The sequence below is a fragment of the Trichoplusia ni genome, chromosome 18, assembly GCF_003590095.1.
Source record: "Trichoplusia ni isolate ovarian cell line Hi5 chromosome 18, tn1, whole genome shotgun sequence".
NCBI classification, from domain to species: Eukaryota; Metazoa; Arthropoda; class Insecta; order Lepidoptera; family Noctuidae; genus Trichoplusia; species Trichoplusia ni.
Genome location: NC_039495.1, coordinates 7,824,375 through 7,836,680, shown reverse-complemented (window position 1 = coordinate 7,836,680; position 12,306 = coordinate 7,824,375). Strand labels below are relative to the sequence as shown.

Genomic DNA, 12,306 nt, shown 5'->3' with positions numbered 1-12,306 from the left:
ATAGTTTTGAAGCCTATTCGTGTCAAACAAACAATCAAATATTTCCTCTTTAAAATATAAGTATAGATCACATTTATAATATGAGTAGATGATCTTTGCATCTACTCTCTACAATGTTCTCGGGATATAGGAGAACATTGTTCTCTTCCGGGAAATATTTTTAATGCCGTTATAAGTTTCCACATAGTTTGTTCCTTGTGTGTGTCTCAAATATTTGTGAAAGCTTTGCGGCACTAGACGAGATTGGAATTCCCTAGATTGCCTTTAGAAAAATTGACAAGACTAAGGGTTTTGCTTGAGGTCAGAATTATAGAATATTTCGAAAATTCTTTTTGTTCTTTTCTGGAGAACAATACTCAAAACTTTAGCAATAAAATGGTCTGACAAATACTTACTGATGTTCCTAAGTGGAGACTTCTGCACTCCGACGAAAAATACCGCTACTGGTGGAAAGTGTCTTCGTTATATAATGCTTAAGATTAAGTCAATACGACTCAATTTTGAATGTCGAAGAAACGCATAAAAACTTCAAAAAAAGATAAAAATTGAACTTTATTTCTATTAAGTTAAGTATCAAACTTTCAGTTTTATGAAACATGAAAGTGTCCGAAGTCATTATTTTATTCTGCTCCTCTGTTTTGCCTCTTTAAACTGGGAGTTTAGTATTGAACCACTCCTTGAATAGGGCAGAAAATTAATTTGTAATAAAGCAGCCCGCACCTGCGTTCTGACCATAGAAATCTAAATAACAAGGTAATTATTTAGATTTCTATGGTTCTGACTAACTGTTCTATATCATCTCTTATCTTAACTGCACGGATAGCTGAGTGGTAAAAGTGATCATCGCATAGGACAAGTATTGTGCATTATTAAATGATGTAACGGTATACTCACGCGTATTTATCGGGGTAGCCCGACTAGTGTCGGACGGGATCGCGAGCCGAGTTCGACTCGCGATCCCCCCGCGTCTGCTCATGATTAAGGACTCCGGTTGGGTCCGAAACTAGTCGGGCTACCCCGATAAATACGCGTGAGTAAACCGTTACATCATTTAATAAGTATTGTGCAATCAGCGAATGCTTGTTCTGAGTCAGGGTTTCGTTATGCAATGTGAAATAAATGTTTAGAAAATCCCCGCGACGCAAGGATTATATTACTTGTAGCAAGAGTCGTAAAAAGAAGATCTGAAGATCTTTCGTGTGATAGCCCAACTGTCTCGTCAACTGCGAAACTAGTCGGGTGATCCCAAACAAAGAGTCTCAAACAGAAAGTTTATCTCACCATTATACAAAAAGCGACTCTGGTCACGAGGGAATAAAGAGCAATTCAATTTACACAAACTCCCAATGACGAAACTAGTAAATTAGACTCCCAGAAGTGACATAACTACATGACGTAGAAACTCATTAGTGGGATTGATGTTTGCTTCTATTTAATGTTAATATAACAAGCTATATCTATCATATCGTTCATTACGTCATTTACGGTAAAATCCATTGCAAAGCCATTAGGCGTTTAGTATGGATTTTCCAATGTTGTTTGGGAAAGTTTGTAAGCCATTGTTGGGAATTTTATTTATTAATGTAAAGTTGTATTAGTACTGCACGGACTGGTTCCATGAGGCCCAGGACAGAGAATCGTGGAAGGATCTGGAGGAGGCGTTTGCCCAGCAGTGGGACACAGTGGACTAGATAAAAAAAAGTTTTGGTAACTGAAATGAGATAGAAGGAAGTGACATCGGTGCACCGACAAAAGTTGATTTAGGTCGAAGCAAGAAAGCCGTTCCAAAGTTGTTTTTTTTTCGTGGATCACACAAATATTTACGTTATTCGTGCATTCGATTATTTTATTTGCCTTTAAAAATCACTTCAATTATGAAAACAAAAAATAAAAATTATAAAAACATCTACCAACCCCTCTGATCGCTTTCCTTCAATCCCATAAGTATTTTTAAACCCCCATATGAAACAGTTGAATTATCCCAACACCCCCTCGTTTTGTACAAATGCGCACAATTTGAGCTCCGCGTTTCATTAGGTATGTAGGCCGAATTCGGTACATTTTCAATCAAGAGATAGGCATTCAAAATTCAAAACGTGTGCTAATTTAAACTCGCGTTAAATTGGACTAGGGGTAATTTGACGGAAGTGTTTTAGTTGAGGTATTTTCTAACTTCAGGTAGGAAATAGGAAGGAGGAAGGAGTTTTTGAGATGGCGTTTTGTGCATATGTAGCAGAGACTTTTTTCGATGTTTAGATTGGTATGTTTTTGTAAGAATATCCTAAAGGATAGACAGTGATGGATTTTTGTTTCTTATAACTATGAGTAAGTGTAAATGACAAAAAAAAATATCTTCCGAAAAATGGTAGACCCATCAGTGGGTAATTTCAGGCTTATGTTATGCTGTGAAACGACATTGAAGAAGAATGACATATTACAATAAAGATAAAATAGACAATTTGATTTAAAAAGAAAAAAATATTTCAATAAGACAAATTTTTTTGCTAATTCGTTTTGTCAGTCCTATCTAGAAACCCGGATTTATTTTTAATCTCAACGTTATCTTGCTTTATGCAGTATGTTCCAAAGCTTGTTAGCAATCCCCCGTCTTATTACGAAGCTTAAGCTGACCTAATAAATATGCTAATAAACATCTGGCTTACACACACCAAGTTATTAAAACTTCCAAAATCTTCTAATCCCATTACAACTTCGTCTTAATATTGGGATCTTCTGCTTAACAACTATAATTATAATACAGCTATAATAAACAACTGACTGCACGGATAGCCGAGTGGTTGAGGTCATCACGCCAAACCCACTTTGCGCGACATGTCGCGGGTTCGATCCCCGCGTAGGACAAGCATTTGTGCGAACCACGAATGCTTGTTTTGAGTCTGGGTGTCTTTGTGTATGTGATTTGTATGTTTGTGAAACCCCCGCGACACAAGGATTAAAATCCATAGTGCGCGAGTCGTTTAAAAAAAGGTAATGAAAACCTATTAAGTGGATTCCGTACAAATATGCGAGAGAAAACAAATTGCCTAACCTCGATGTGTAAAAATTTAAACATTTTAGCTAACACGAACAATGTCGAACAATCAATGAGTCTTATTATTAGAGTCCTAATCCTCCTATCCCACTAATATTAGGTACTTATAAGCGCGGAAGTTTGTATGTATGGATGTTTGTTACTGTTTCACACAAAAACCAATGAACGGATTTAGACGAAACTTGGTTCACAGACCTAAACTTGCAGACGTTTCTTAAAGTAGCCCCTGTAAGCGCACCTTAACAGTGCCTACAGATGAATTCCGAACCAGTTTGTACATTCAATTGATTTTCGATCGCGTTACTCTGCAATCACGAACAATGCACCTCGGCGAAATTGAAATGATAACTAAGGGAACCAAGCTTCGAGGTTTTGGATGGATAATGTCATTAATACAAAGAAAGAAGTACGTTTCAGTGGCTGATAAGCTGATATATCTCTTTTCATTCACTGGTTACCTTCATGAGAGGAGACCCGGTCCTTATTAAATGTGTGTACGGGGACACAGGTCCAACGTGCAGAGGTATTGTTGGGAACTTTAATCTATAATGTGATTTTATTGTATATTATTAAAATGCCAGATTAAGTTGACGACTAGCTACTCCTCTCTCCTAATATTTTCGTACCCGACAGACAGACCACAAGGTGAGTTATGAGCAAGTATTCGTTAACATGTTTAATAAAAATCCGTAGAGCCATTCAAAATCAAAAGTTTTTATTTCAAGTAGGCCGTTTTCCAGGCACTTTCAAAACGTTAAGGTGATGGCCCTAGTTGCGCGGTTCCAAAGTGTCACCCTTATGGAGAAGAACCGGCAAGAAACTCCATAAGTTACTCTTTGTATACTCTACTGGTACAAATTGTTTGTTAGTCAGTAATGTCTAACATACAATTTCCAACTACCAAAAAGGCTCTATTACATATCTCCTCTTTAGTAAAATCACGGACGTCTCCCTCTAAACACACTCTCATAGAACTGGTGTTTACTTCCAAACCTGCTGACGTGGTTAACATCAGTTTGTTCTCTATGCACACATTGATACGCGTTTATCGAATCTGTTTTGTGACATAACCCTAATTTTGAGCTCTGATTTTGCATGTAAATGCGTCTGATGCAACGATTTTGCTGGTGTTTTTGCTTGTTGTTGCTGTGGCAAGCAATTTTTTTTGAGAAGGCATTTTAGTATGAGTGGGTATTTTTTGTATATATTTTAGCGACGGATGATATCATCTTTCTACCTCATCATTATCATCATCCACCGCCTGCCACTGCTAGGCATAGGCCTCCCCTTTCTCGTGACAATTTCTACGATCCTGTGCCATCCTCATCCAGACTCGACAAGAGACCTTAACTATATTATCGACCCATCTTGCTCCCGGACGACCGACGCTTCTTTTGCCGTGGCCACTATTTTGTCACCGCCTTATCAGAATAGATAAAAATACGAAATCTTTTTTTTTTTTAAGAAAAAATTCTTATGACTAAAAAAAATCCAATCGTTTTTATCCTATTTATCTCTCAACCTCTTTCATTCTTAATTATTACTGTCCGAAAACAAAATCAACCTAAAACACAAAAACAAAAAAAAATACTGTCAAACGTAATTCGAAGTGTTTATTTTTAGTTAATTTAATGACTATGCCAAAAAGTACTACTGATGATTATACAAGGACTAGTGACAAACCGAGGAGCACCAGCCGAAGTACCACAGCGTTGCAGGTCACTTATTAATTCATAAACTCACGTCATTTCATCGTTTTAAAACTTAGTGTCGCCACTTCCAAGTTTCTTCAGATAAAGCTCAATAACAGCAAACTATGCTATTGCATGTGTGATTGAAATACAGCCACTGTTCTTCTTTTAGCAAACAAATCACTTAACACAGTATTTTTAATTCCGTTCTTTTAAAATTGTGCTAGCATTTTGTCCAAAACGTCCGAACTTCCAAATCATTATCCAAGTAAAATATTGCTCATAACGAACAATATCATTTTTGCTTGGAACCTACTCTCAGTACCAACAACAATAAAACCTAGCTGCCACACTAAATTACTCGTAACTGCACTAAAAGTACCAAACTACATACATCATAAACGAAACCAATTCTTTCTGTGCCACCATTATTTTTGTCGCAAATTACGAACGTACACGAGTGTGCCATTTCTTTTTGACCTGCATACGAACCGGGTGAACATCGTCAAAGTGCCGGAGCAACGCAAAAGGGAATGCGGTTGCAAAGAAACCGAGACTTTCCCGCCACAAACGTACTCAGTATTGTTGTCTATACTAAAGGTCTGATGCCGGATGTGAGGCGTTTGATTCTGTTTGACGTTGTTTTGAGTAGGAATGATTTTAGTTCCAATTTATTTATGGAAGAAGTCGGTCCCGAAAACTGTGACTTATGAAATCTATGCATGGAAATAATTATATTATGGATTCACTTTCATTATAACCGTTTACTTAATTTTTATTTTAGAAATTAAATAAAATCCCAGAAAATATATCTGGAGATGACTATTGGTACATCTAAATTGGCTTATTTTAGATTTTAGGAACAGTTTCTCATCAATAAATACGGAGCATAAATATACACACAAAGTCTCCGTTTTACTGGTTGGTTCTGTCCGATAAGTTTTTTAGACCGACCGATGATTAAGTTCTACACGAAATAATGTCTCATGCGTCTCTTTCCTTAATGTCTCCTTCCATAATAACTGTTTTTCTATCCTCAGGTGCCCTTACACTTTGCCATCCACAAGCCGGGATGCCACTTCGAGAGCTGCTGCGGCGTCTGCAACCTTTTCCCCGGGGTCCTGCTGATAGCATTCTCCCAAGTCCTCGTCGGCTCCATCCTGCTAACTCTGATCCTCACGCACGGACCCCAGTATGATGACATGCATAAAACTCCGACAACGCAATGTTAGTATTTGGTTAACTTATTATGTAAGTGATAATCGATACAAAATTTTAGACACTATGAACTTTTTTACTAAATAGCGATCACCGAGTCGACATCGGACATTTAATAACTGATCAATATTTAGGCTAGGATGAGGACCAGTATAAATTGATCTACTATATTTTTTATGCACTTACTTTCTTATTTGTCTGACCATCAGTCTGAATAAGGAGCATCGTGTTGCTCAGGAGACTAGGTTGAGAAGGTCCGATCGCTCCTTGTAAACCACTTGTACTGGGCTTCATCCAATTAGACTGGAAGCCGACTCTAACAGTTGGGGAGAAGGCTGACTACTGTATATTTTTTTTTGTTTCAGTCATCAGCGCAGCTACTGGTATCGTGTTAAGTGGTGTTACCGGTGCTGGAGCTCTACTTATAATTGTGGCCTTGACAGAGAACTGCCGAGCGATGCTGGTAATAACTTTTTCTATTTACACTAGATCTATTTCGATATCTATTTTCGAAGATCTATTTTCTATTTCAATATCGCTTTCAGAATCATAAGCATATCTACTCTAACTGCTGAAATAGTTCCCAGTGTTCGTATTTCTGCTTTATAAAGTTTAGCGGATTAAAATGGCTTTATTTATATTATATATCCATATCTCTTCTTTTTTCTATAGTATGACAGAGACAGCATGATACTTAAGGCTATTTTTTATTTGAAGTTGTGTGTTACAGGTGTATCTTCTAGTGGCAACTATAGTATGGTTGGGACTGGTCTCGTTAGCGGTGACGAAAATCGGACGAGCCTGCGTCAGATTCAAAGATGGCAAGTTTTAATATAAGCAAAACTAAAATAAATCTACACCAGTTAAAATAAAACCATCGGTCACATTTATCGCCGTAGAAGTAAAGTATCATATAAATCGGTAGTTTTTGTATACCGACAGAAAAATAAATTCAGTAAAAGACAGCGGAAAACTATAAAGAAAAAAAAGATATTAAATCAATTTACTTTTCTCTTTTAAAAGGCATTAATTCTAATGTTGCCCTTTAAACACAATTTGTCATCTGACTGAGAATAGGAATCCTAATATATCCTAGCAATATAACCTATCCTACCATATTAAATATAACAGAAATTCGGTATCTCCCCAATACTTATTAACAAAATACATTTACTTCGCATTTTTGTTTATTTATCGGTTGTTCTAAAGCCTTTAAAAGTTACATGGAAACAGACGACAACAATACCGTAAATTGTAACCGTAAAACTCCGTACAATTTACGCAAAAAACTTTTATTCAAATACAAACGACAGGGGTGCTCAACATTCTGTTAAAAGAAAACCAGTTTATAACAATATTTTTCAGGCTTAAAGTTAAACGCAAAGGTTTTATTAATTGTAGATATTTTGAAATAGTTGACGTTTGTTTCTATTGGAAATTGTATGTGGATTACAGAAAAAAAGAAATTCATAATATCTAACGTTGTTCAAGGTGCCGATGCCGTCCTCTATTAAAACTTTAGTCAAGTCTTTTAGTTTGAAAATACTTATATCTTAAATTGCCAGTTGAAAGTTTAAATAGAGTAACTTTATTAATATTAAAAAAAAAACGGTCAAGTGCGAGGCTTCTTTATAAATAGATTGAAGAAAATAAAGAAATTGAAGAAAAAAATAGACACCCGTCAAATGAACTATCACGCCCACCGTTTGAAACACACCATCTGAACATTATAAATACTAGCACGAATCACATTAAAAACAAAACGTTTAAAAATGTTGAGAACCACTGCACACATCATCTTTATAAACGTTCCAGTTACACAAACATTTTCCACATTTCTGCGAGAAATTTCTTTTACCTAACATAGAATTTACATATTTCACTATGTTTCAGTATTGTACTTCAGTTATTGGTTTCCAATATGCAGGTAATAGAGCAGCTTCAGAAATAAATGTGAACTCCGGGTTTAATGTAAATATGTGGACGCAAAGGATTCAAAAACCAACCTTCGGCAGTTAGAAATAGAGTTGATTTTGTTTAATATTAATATTAGCACATGGACATTCATGTTTGCCTTTGCACGGTCGGCAATAGAAGTCGGTTGATAGAATTCGTTTAAAAATACTGTTCACAGATTTAAAGAGATGCTGTTGCGATATCACATATAAAAATAGTATACACAGTTATATGCATATACTAAATACCAGTTCGTGACTGAAAAATACTGGCACTTTTGTAAATCAGTTTATGTGAATATTCTTTTTCTTGCTGACCGTACCACAAAAGTAACCATGTATTCATCTTTGTACAACGCAAAGTCAACCCTATTTCTAAAGGTATAAAGCTGATTTTGCTTCTCGTTATTGCTTCATAATATGTGTCGTAGGATGTAACAGACATTTTTGTTCAAATAAAAATGCGTTTAGTAACAATTCCTGTATTTTACGTCGAGTCTTGCAGGAAAATACCTTTTTTTCTTCGTTTGCTTGTAATAGGTAGTATCGTAATAACAGATTGTACCTAAGTGAAAAAGAAACCTTTTTTTTTGGACTGATTGTGATTTTTTATAAAATGTCACGTGTCAATGTCAATCATGCTGTAGAAATAGTTTTCTTCTTGAATTTGTCAAAAAGAACATTATAGCCTTATAAACCTTCCTTTTAATGACCACTGATGGCCATATATAAATATTGTACATTTATCTCTAGGGCTTGACAGACAACTATCATTATACTATGAAAGTTCATGGTCCCGAAATTGCATACTATAGCCATTACTTTCTTGGACAAAAATGTTCATTTCCATAGATCAGCTACAATGCGTGCATTATTGACCTCTTTGTCAAAACAAAATCTTTTCTTAGAGAAAGCTTTGATTTTAAGAAAAAAAAAAGGTTGACCCCCTACCCTCTCAGTTACTAAATACTATAGGTATATAACCTTACCTTTAAATCAGATAAGGTTCCAGTTCCCAGCTTCATAAACACTCTGAAAGTGGTAAACGTGGTTCATCGAATTATAATGTAATCCCTGAAAGTAAAGTCCTCAATATATGGCACGGACCCTTATTTTATTAGTTCTTCCAGAAATTTAGATGGAACCTCGACGTAAAATACGGTTTCGGAGTCACAAAATATGCGGGGTATAGCTTAGGTTATGTATTGGTCTATACGAGATATATGTTGTGATTTTCCATACAGTAACGTTAAAATTTTGGTTCTGGTTTTGATATTCCATTGTTCTTATAACTTCTTCCGCATCAAGTAATTTTATCCTTGTGCTGAGGGACGTTTGAAAACATTTCAGTCACAAAGACACCCTGAGTTTACTACAAACATTCGTGGATCACGCAAGCGCTTATCCTGCGCGGGTATCAAACCAGCTAAACTTTGAAATTTAACTACCTATGTTAACTTAGTTATACTGACAAAACGGTATAACTTATTAACGTAGCATCATCAATCACATCATCAGCTATTTGCAGTTCACTGCTGGGCATAGGCCTCTCCCCAGGTATGCTCTCCTCTCCACAATGCCCGTTCGGCTGGTCCAGTGTATCCAGTTGGCCGTCAGCCTTTCTAATACCCCGCCACCTGGTAGCTTCATACCAATATATACTTATAAACAGAATTGCTGCTTTGATTCCATGTGGACATCTGTTTTCCAAATAAATATTTTTATCATTATTACATTATGGTGCGTGAGTACCGAAAGTATTATTTAACAGGCAAAAAACCTGTTTCACTGTTCGTTACAATAGCCATTTACGTCTACATTTCTGTTGCGAACGTGACTCTTATAATATTTGTACCTTTTTCTGTTATTTCAGCTCCAAAAATAAAAGACGAACAACATCGCCTAGCTAATTTGGCGTGTGTCAGTGGACTACTCACATTCCTAGGAGCATGTAAGTCAATGTTCTATATTAGTAAATGGATAAGTTTTTTAAGAATAGGCAGATGTTTGATTGGCCCTTGGGTTTTACTGCTGTATTTGTGGAATTGTGACGGCGTGCTTTACTGGCACTATGCTGATAATAATGAATAACAATGTATCTTTATATAAATCAATTCAAAATCTCCAAAAAATCTCAACAATTTACAGCAATTTTGTAGCTGCCTTAGATTGTTCATGACTGTTCTTCTATAAAGTAGGCATTGAGTGATTCCTGGTAGATGCCAAATCTGATTTTCGATTAAAGTTCTCAATAAGTCCTCTGTATGTTGGACGTATGTTCCCGTGTAAACCTATAAAAAAGGACTCTTCCCATGAACTTATCCCGAAAATATATCCACCAAAAACTGAGACATCTTTCCTTCAACTCTGATCCCCAACAAACTCACAACGCAAATCAAAATATCGAAAGTTACGATGCTAACTGTGTTATACGTTACCATAAAACGTTTACACCACTACACCATAGATAAGCTGGTCTAAAGCCATGGGATTCACGTGAAATAGGTGTTTTGTTACAACACAAGCACGTTGTCACTGATACTGCATTTTCACAATCTTTTTTTTTACTTGAGATTCAGGTTTTTGTTTAGTAAAATATCGTTTTTATTTTGGGTTAAAAACTATCGGTGTGAAGGATGAAACTATTTAAAAAGGACGGGAAGCTTTCACGTAAAAGAGCGTGTAAACAAAAGAAAATACAAAATTAAAGAATACAGATATTAAAAATAACTTGGTCACCAGCAAAATGTAGTTTCTTTGAATAAATTTCACAACATTAGTATTTCCGAATTTCATATATTCGAATACGTAGCGAATAAATAATTTCCAATTATACCTCAGACACATCAGGCTAGCATAATTTAGCTAGCAATCATGTGAGTGCTTGCCGAACCCGCATTATACTAATTGCAATGAGTGCACTCCTACAACCCTGTACCATGACATCTATAAGTAAGAATATTACCATTGTTAAAACGAGACCGCGGTGAACAGTGTAGTACGCCGTCACGCTTCCACAGTGAGAACTTTTTCGATTTAGAATTTCGTGGTAAAGGCACTGATCATTGAAATATTATATTAATTTAATTATTTTAATTACAGTACTTAGCTAATGTGCTAGTAATGGCTGGGTTTTAGTAGCGGTGTTGTAATTTTGTATTGTTATTGCTTTTTGTGGTTAATGTTTGCGTAATCGTGTTTAAATTATTAATGTTCCCGTCATAAACGTTGAATAGTATTAATCAAGGAAATTATTTATTTAACAACGGTTTATTCAAGCGCGTTATATTGGGAATGTCCTTACTAGTATCGGACCCAACCGAGTCCTCAATTATGAGTTGACGCGACGACGATGCGATCGCGAATCGAACCGCAGCACGAGTAAAACGTTGTTAAATAAATGATTAGGGATCCACAGCACGATTTTTATTTAAAAAAATCCCAAAGTAAAACTATTTCATGTCTTTTTCGACAATCAATAAGTCTCAATACAATAAGTACGTAACAACTTCGTCGTAAAATACCTGACTAAAGATGGCTCACCTTTGAGCATCGATTACATAGCTAGCTTACTAAGAATGACAATTAAGATTTCAGAATTAAGATCCAGATTTCCTTACAATGCTGCACGACTGATACCAACCTATAACTATAACAAGCGCTGTATTATACTTTCTCTACACAAACGTAAAACCATACAATCACCATGGTTCCATGGTCTACAATAAAGAATATTCTAATCTAATCACAAGTTTTTCTTTGTTTCAGTACTATATTTCTTCTCCATTGTGGTGGTGTTCAGTTTCTACCACTTCAGATACGTTCGTCGAGCGATTCTTCTCCACGAGAACGAATGCGAGTAAATTCTTCCTCGACTTTCGAACCTCGGTGTACCGAAAAGCTCTCTAAATTAATTAAATTAAATGGGATTTTTATAATGCTCTTTTATTTTATAGCCATTATAAAAGTGAAATTACGTGAGAAGATGGTATCTACACTGGAAAATGAAACATTATATAGATGAGGTTTTTCATAAAGAAATTATCTTAATGTTGTAATAAATTTAAAAGTGTTTTCAGGTAAGTGTTACGGTCTTCATAAAGATTAGAGATTGGAGTCTGAAAGGTAATATTTTTAAGTCCATTTGTCGTCCCATTTAAAATGCAGTCTATACCCACAAGACATTGTGGCTATCGTCATGCGTCAGAATTGATGGAGAACGCTCTAACCAAGAAAAGAAGACTCGAAATAAGTACTCAAAGGTGATCAATCAATATAATTACTCTTTTCAGAGTTGCCTTTTCACTCCAAGGATTGTAAATATGTCATTTGGATAGAGGAGCAGATGAATCCGATGAGACTGAGAAGTGACATAGTTAGTTAAAGGTCT

The 12,306-nt window shown here is 35.8% G+C and overlaps 1 protein-coding gene across 1 annotated transcript; it reads left to right on the top strand.

Annotated features, from left to right (window-relative positions):
* Window positions 1-4,640: 4,640 nt before the first annotated feature.
* On the top strand, window positions 4,641-11,854 carry LOC113503105. Its single transcript, XM_026884923.1, has 6 exons — window positions 4,641-4,770; window positions 5,784-5,970; window positions 6,327-6,424; window positions 6,692-6,782; window positions 9,790-9,867; window positions 11,685-11,854. Exons 1-6 carry the CDS (start codon window positions 4,684-4,686, stop codon window positions 11,777-11,779), a joined length of 636 nt encoding a protein of 211 aa, XP_026740724.1. The 5' UTR covers window positions 4,641-4,683; the 3' UTR covers window positions 11,780-11,854.
* Window positions 11,855-12,306: the final 452 nt, after the last annotated feature.

Bases quoted from the DNA above. Each gene is read 5' to 3' on its own strand.
- LOC113503105 (XM_026884923.1), top strand. From the start codon at position 4,684: ATGACTATGCCAAAAAGTACTACTGATGATTATACAAGGACTAGTGAC. The intron at 5,971-6,326 runs GTTAGTATTTGG...TTTTTGTTTCAG, and splicing joins TAAAACTCCGACAACGCAAT to TCATCAGCGCAGCTACTGGT. The intron at 9,868-11,684 runs GTAAGTCAATGT...TCTTTGTTTCAG, and splicing joins ACTCACATTCCTAGGAGCAT to TACTATATTTCTTCTCCATT.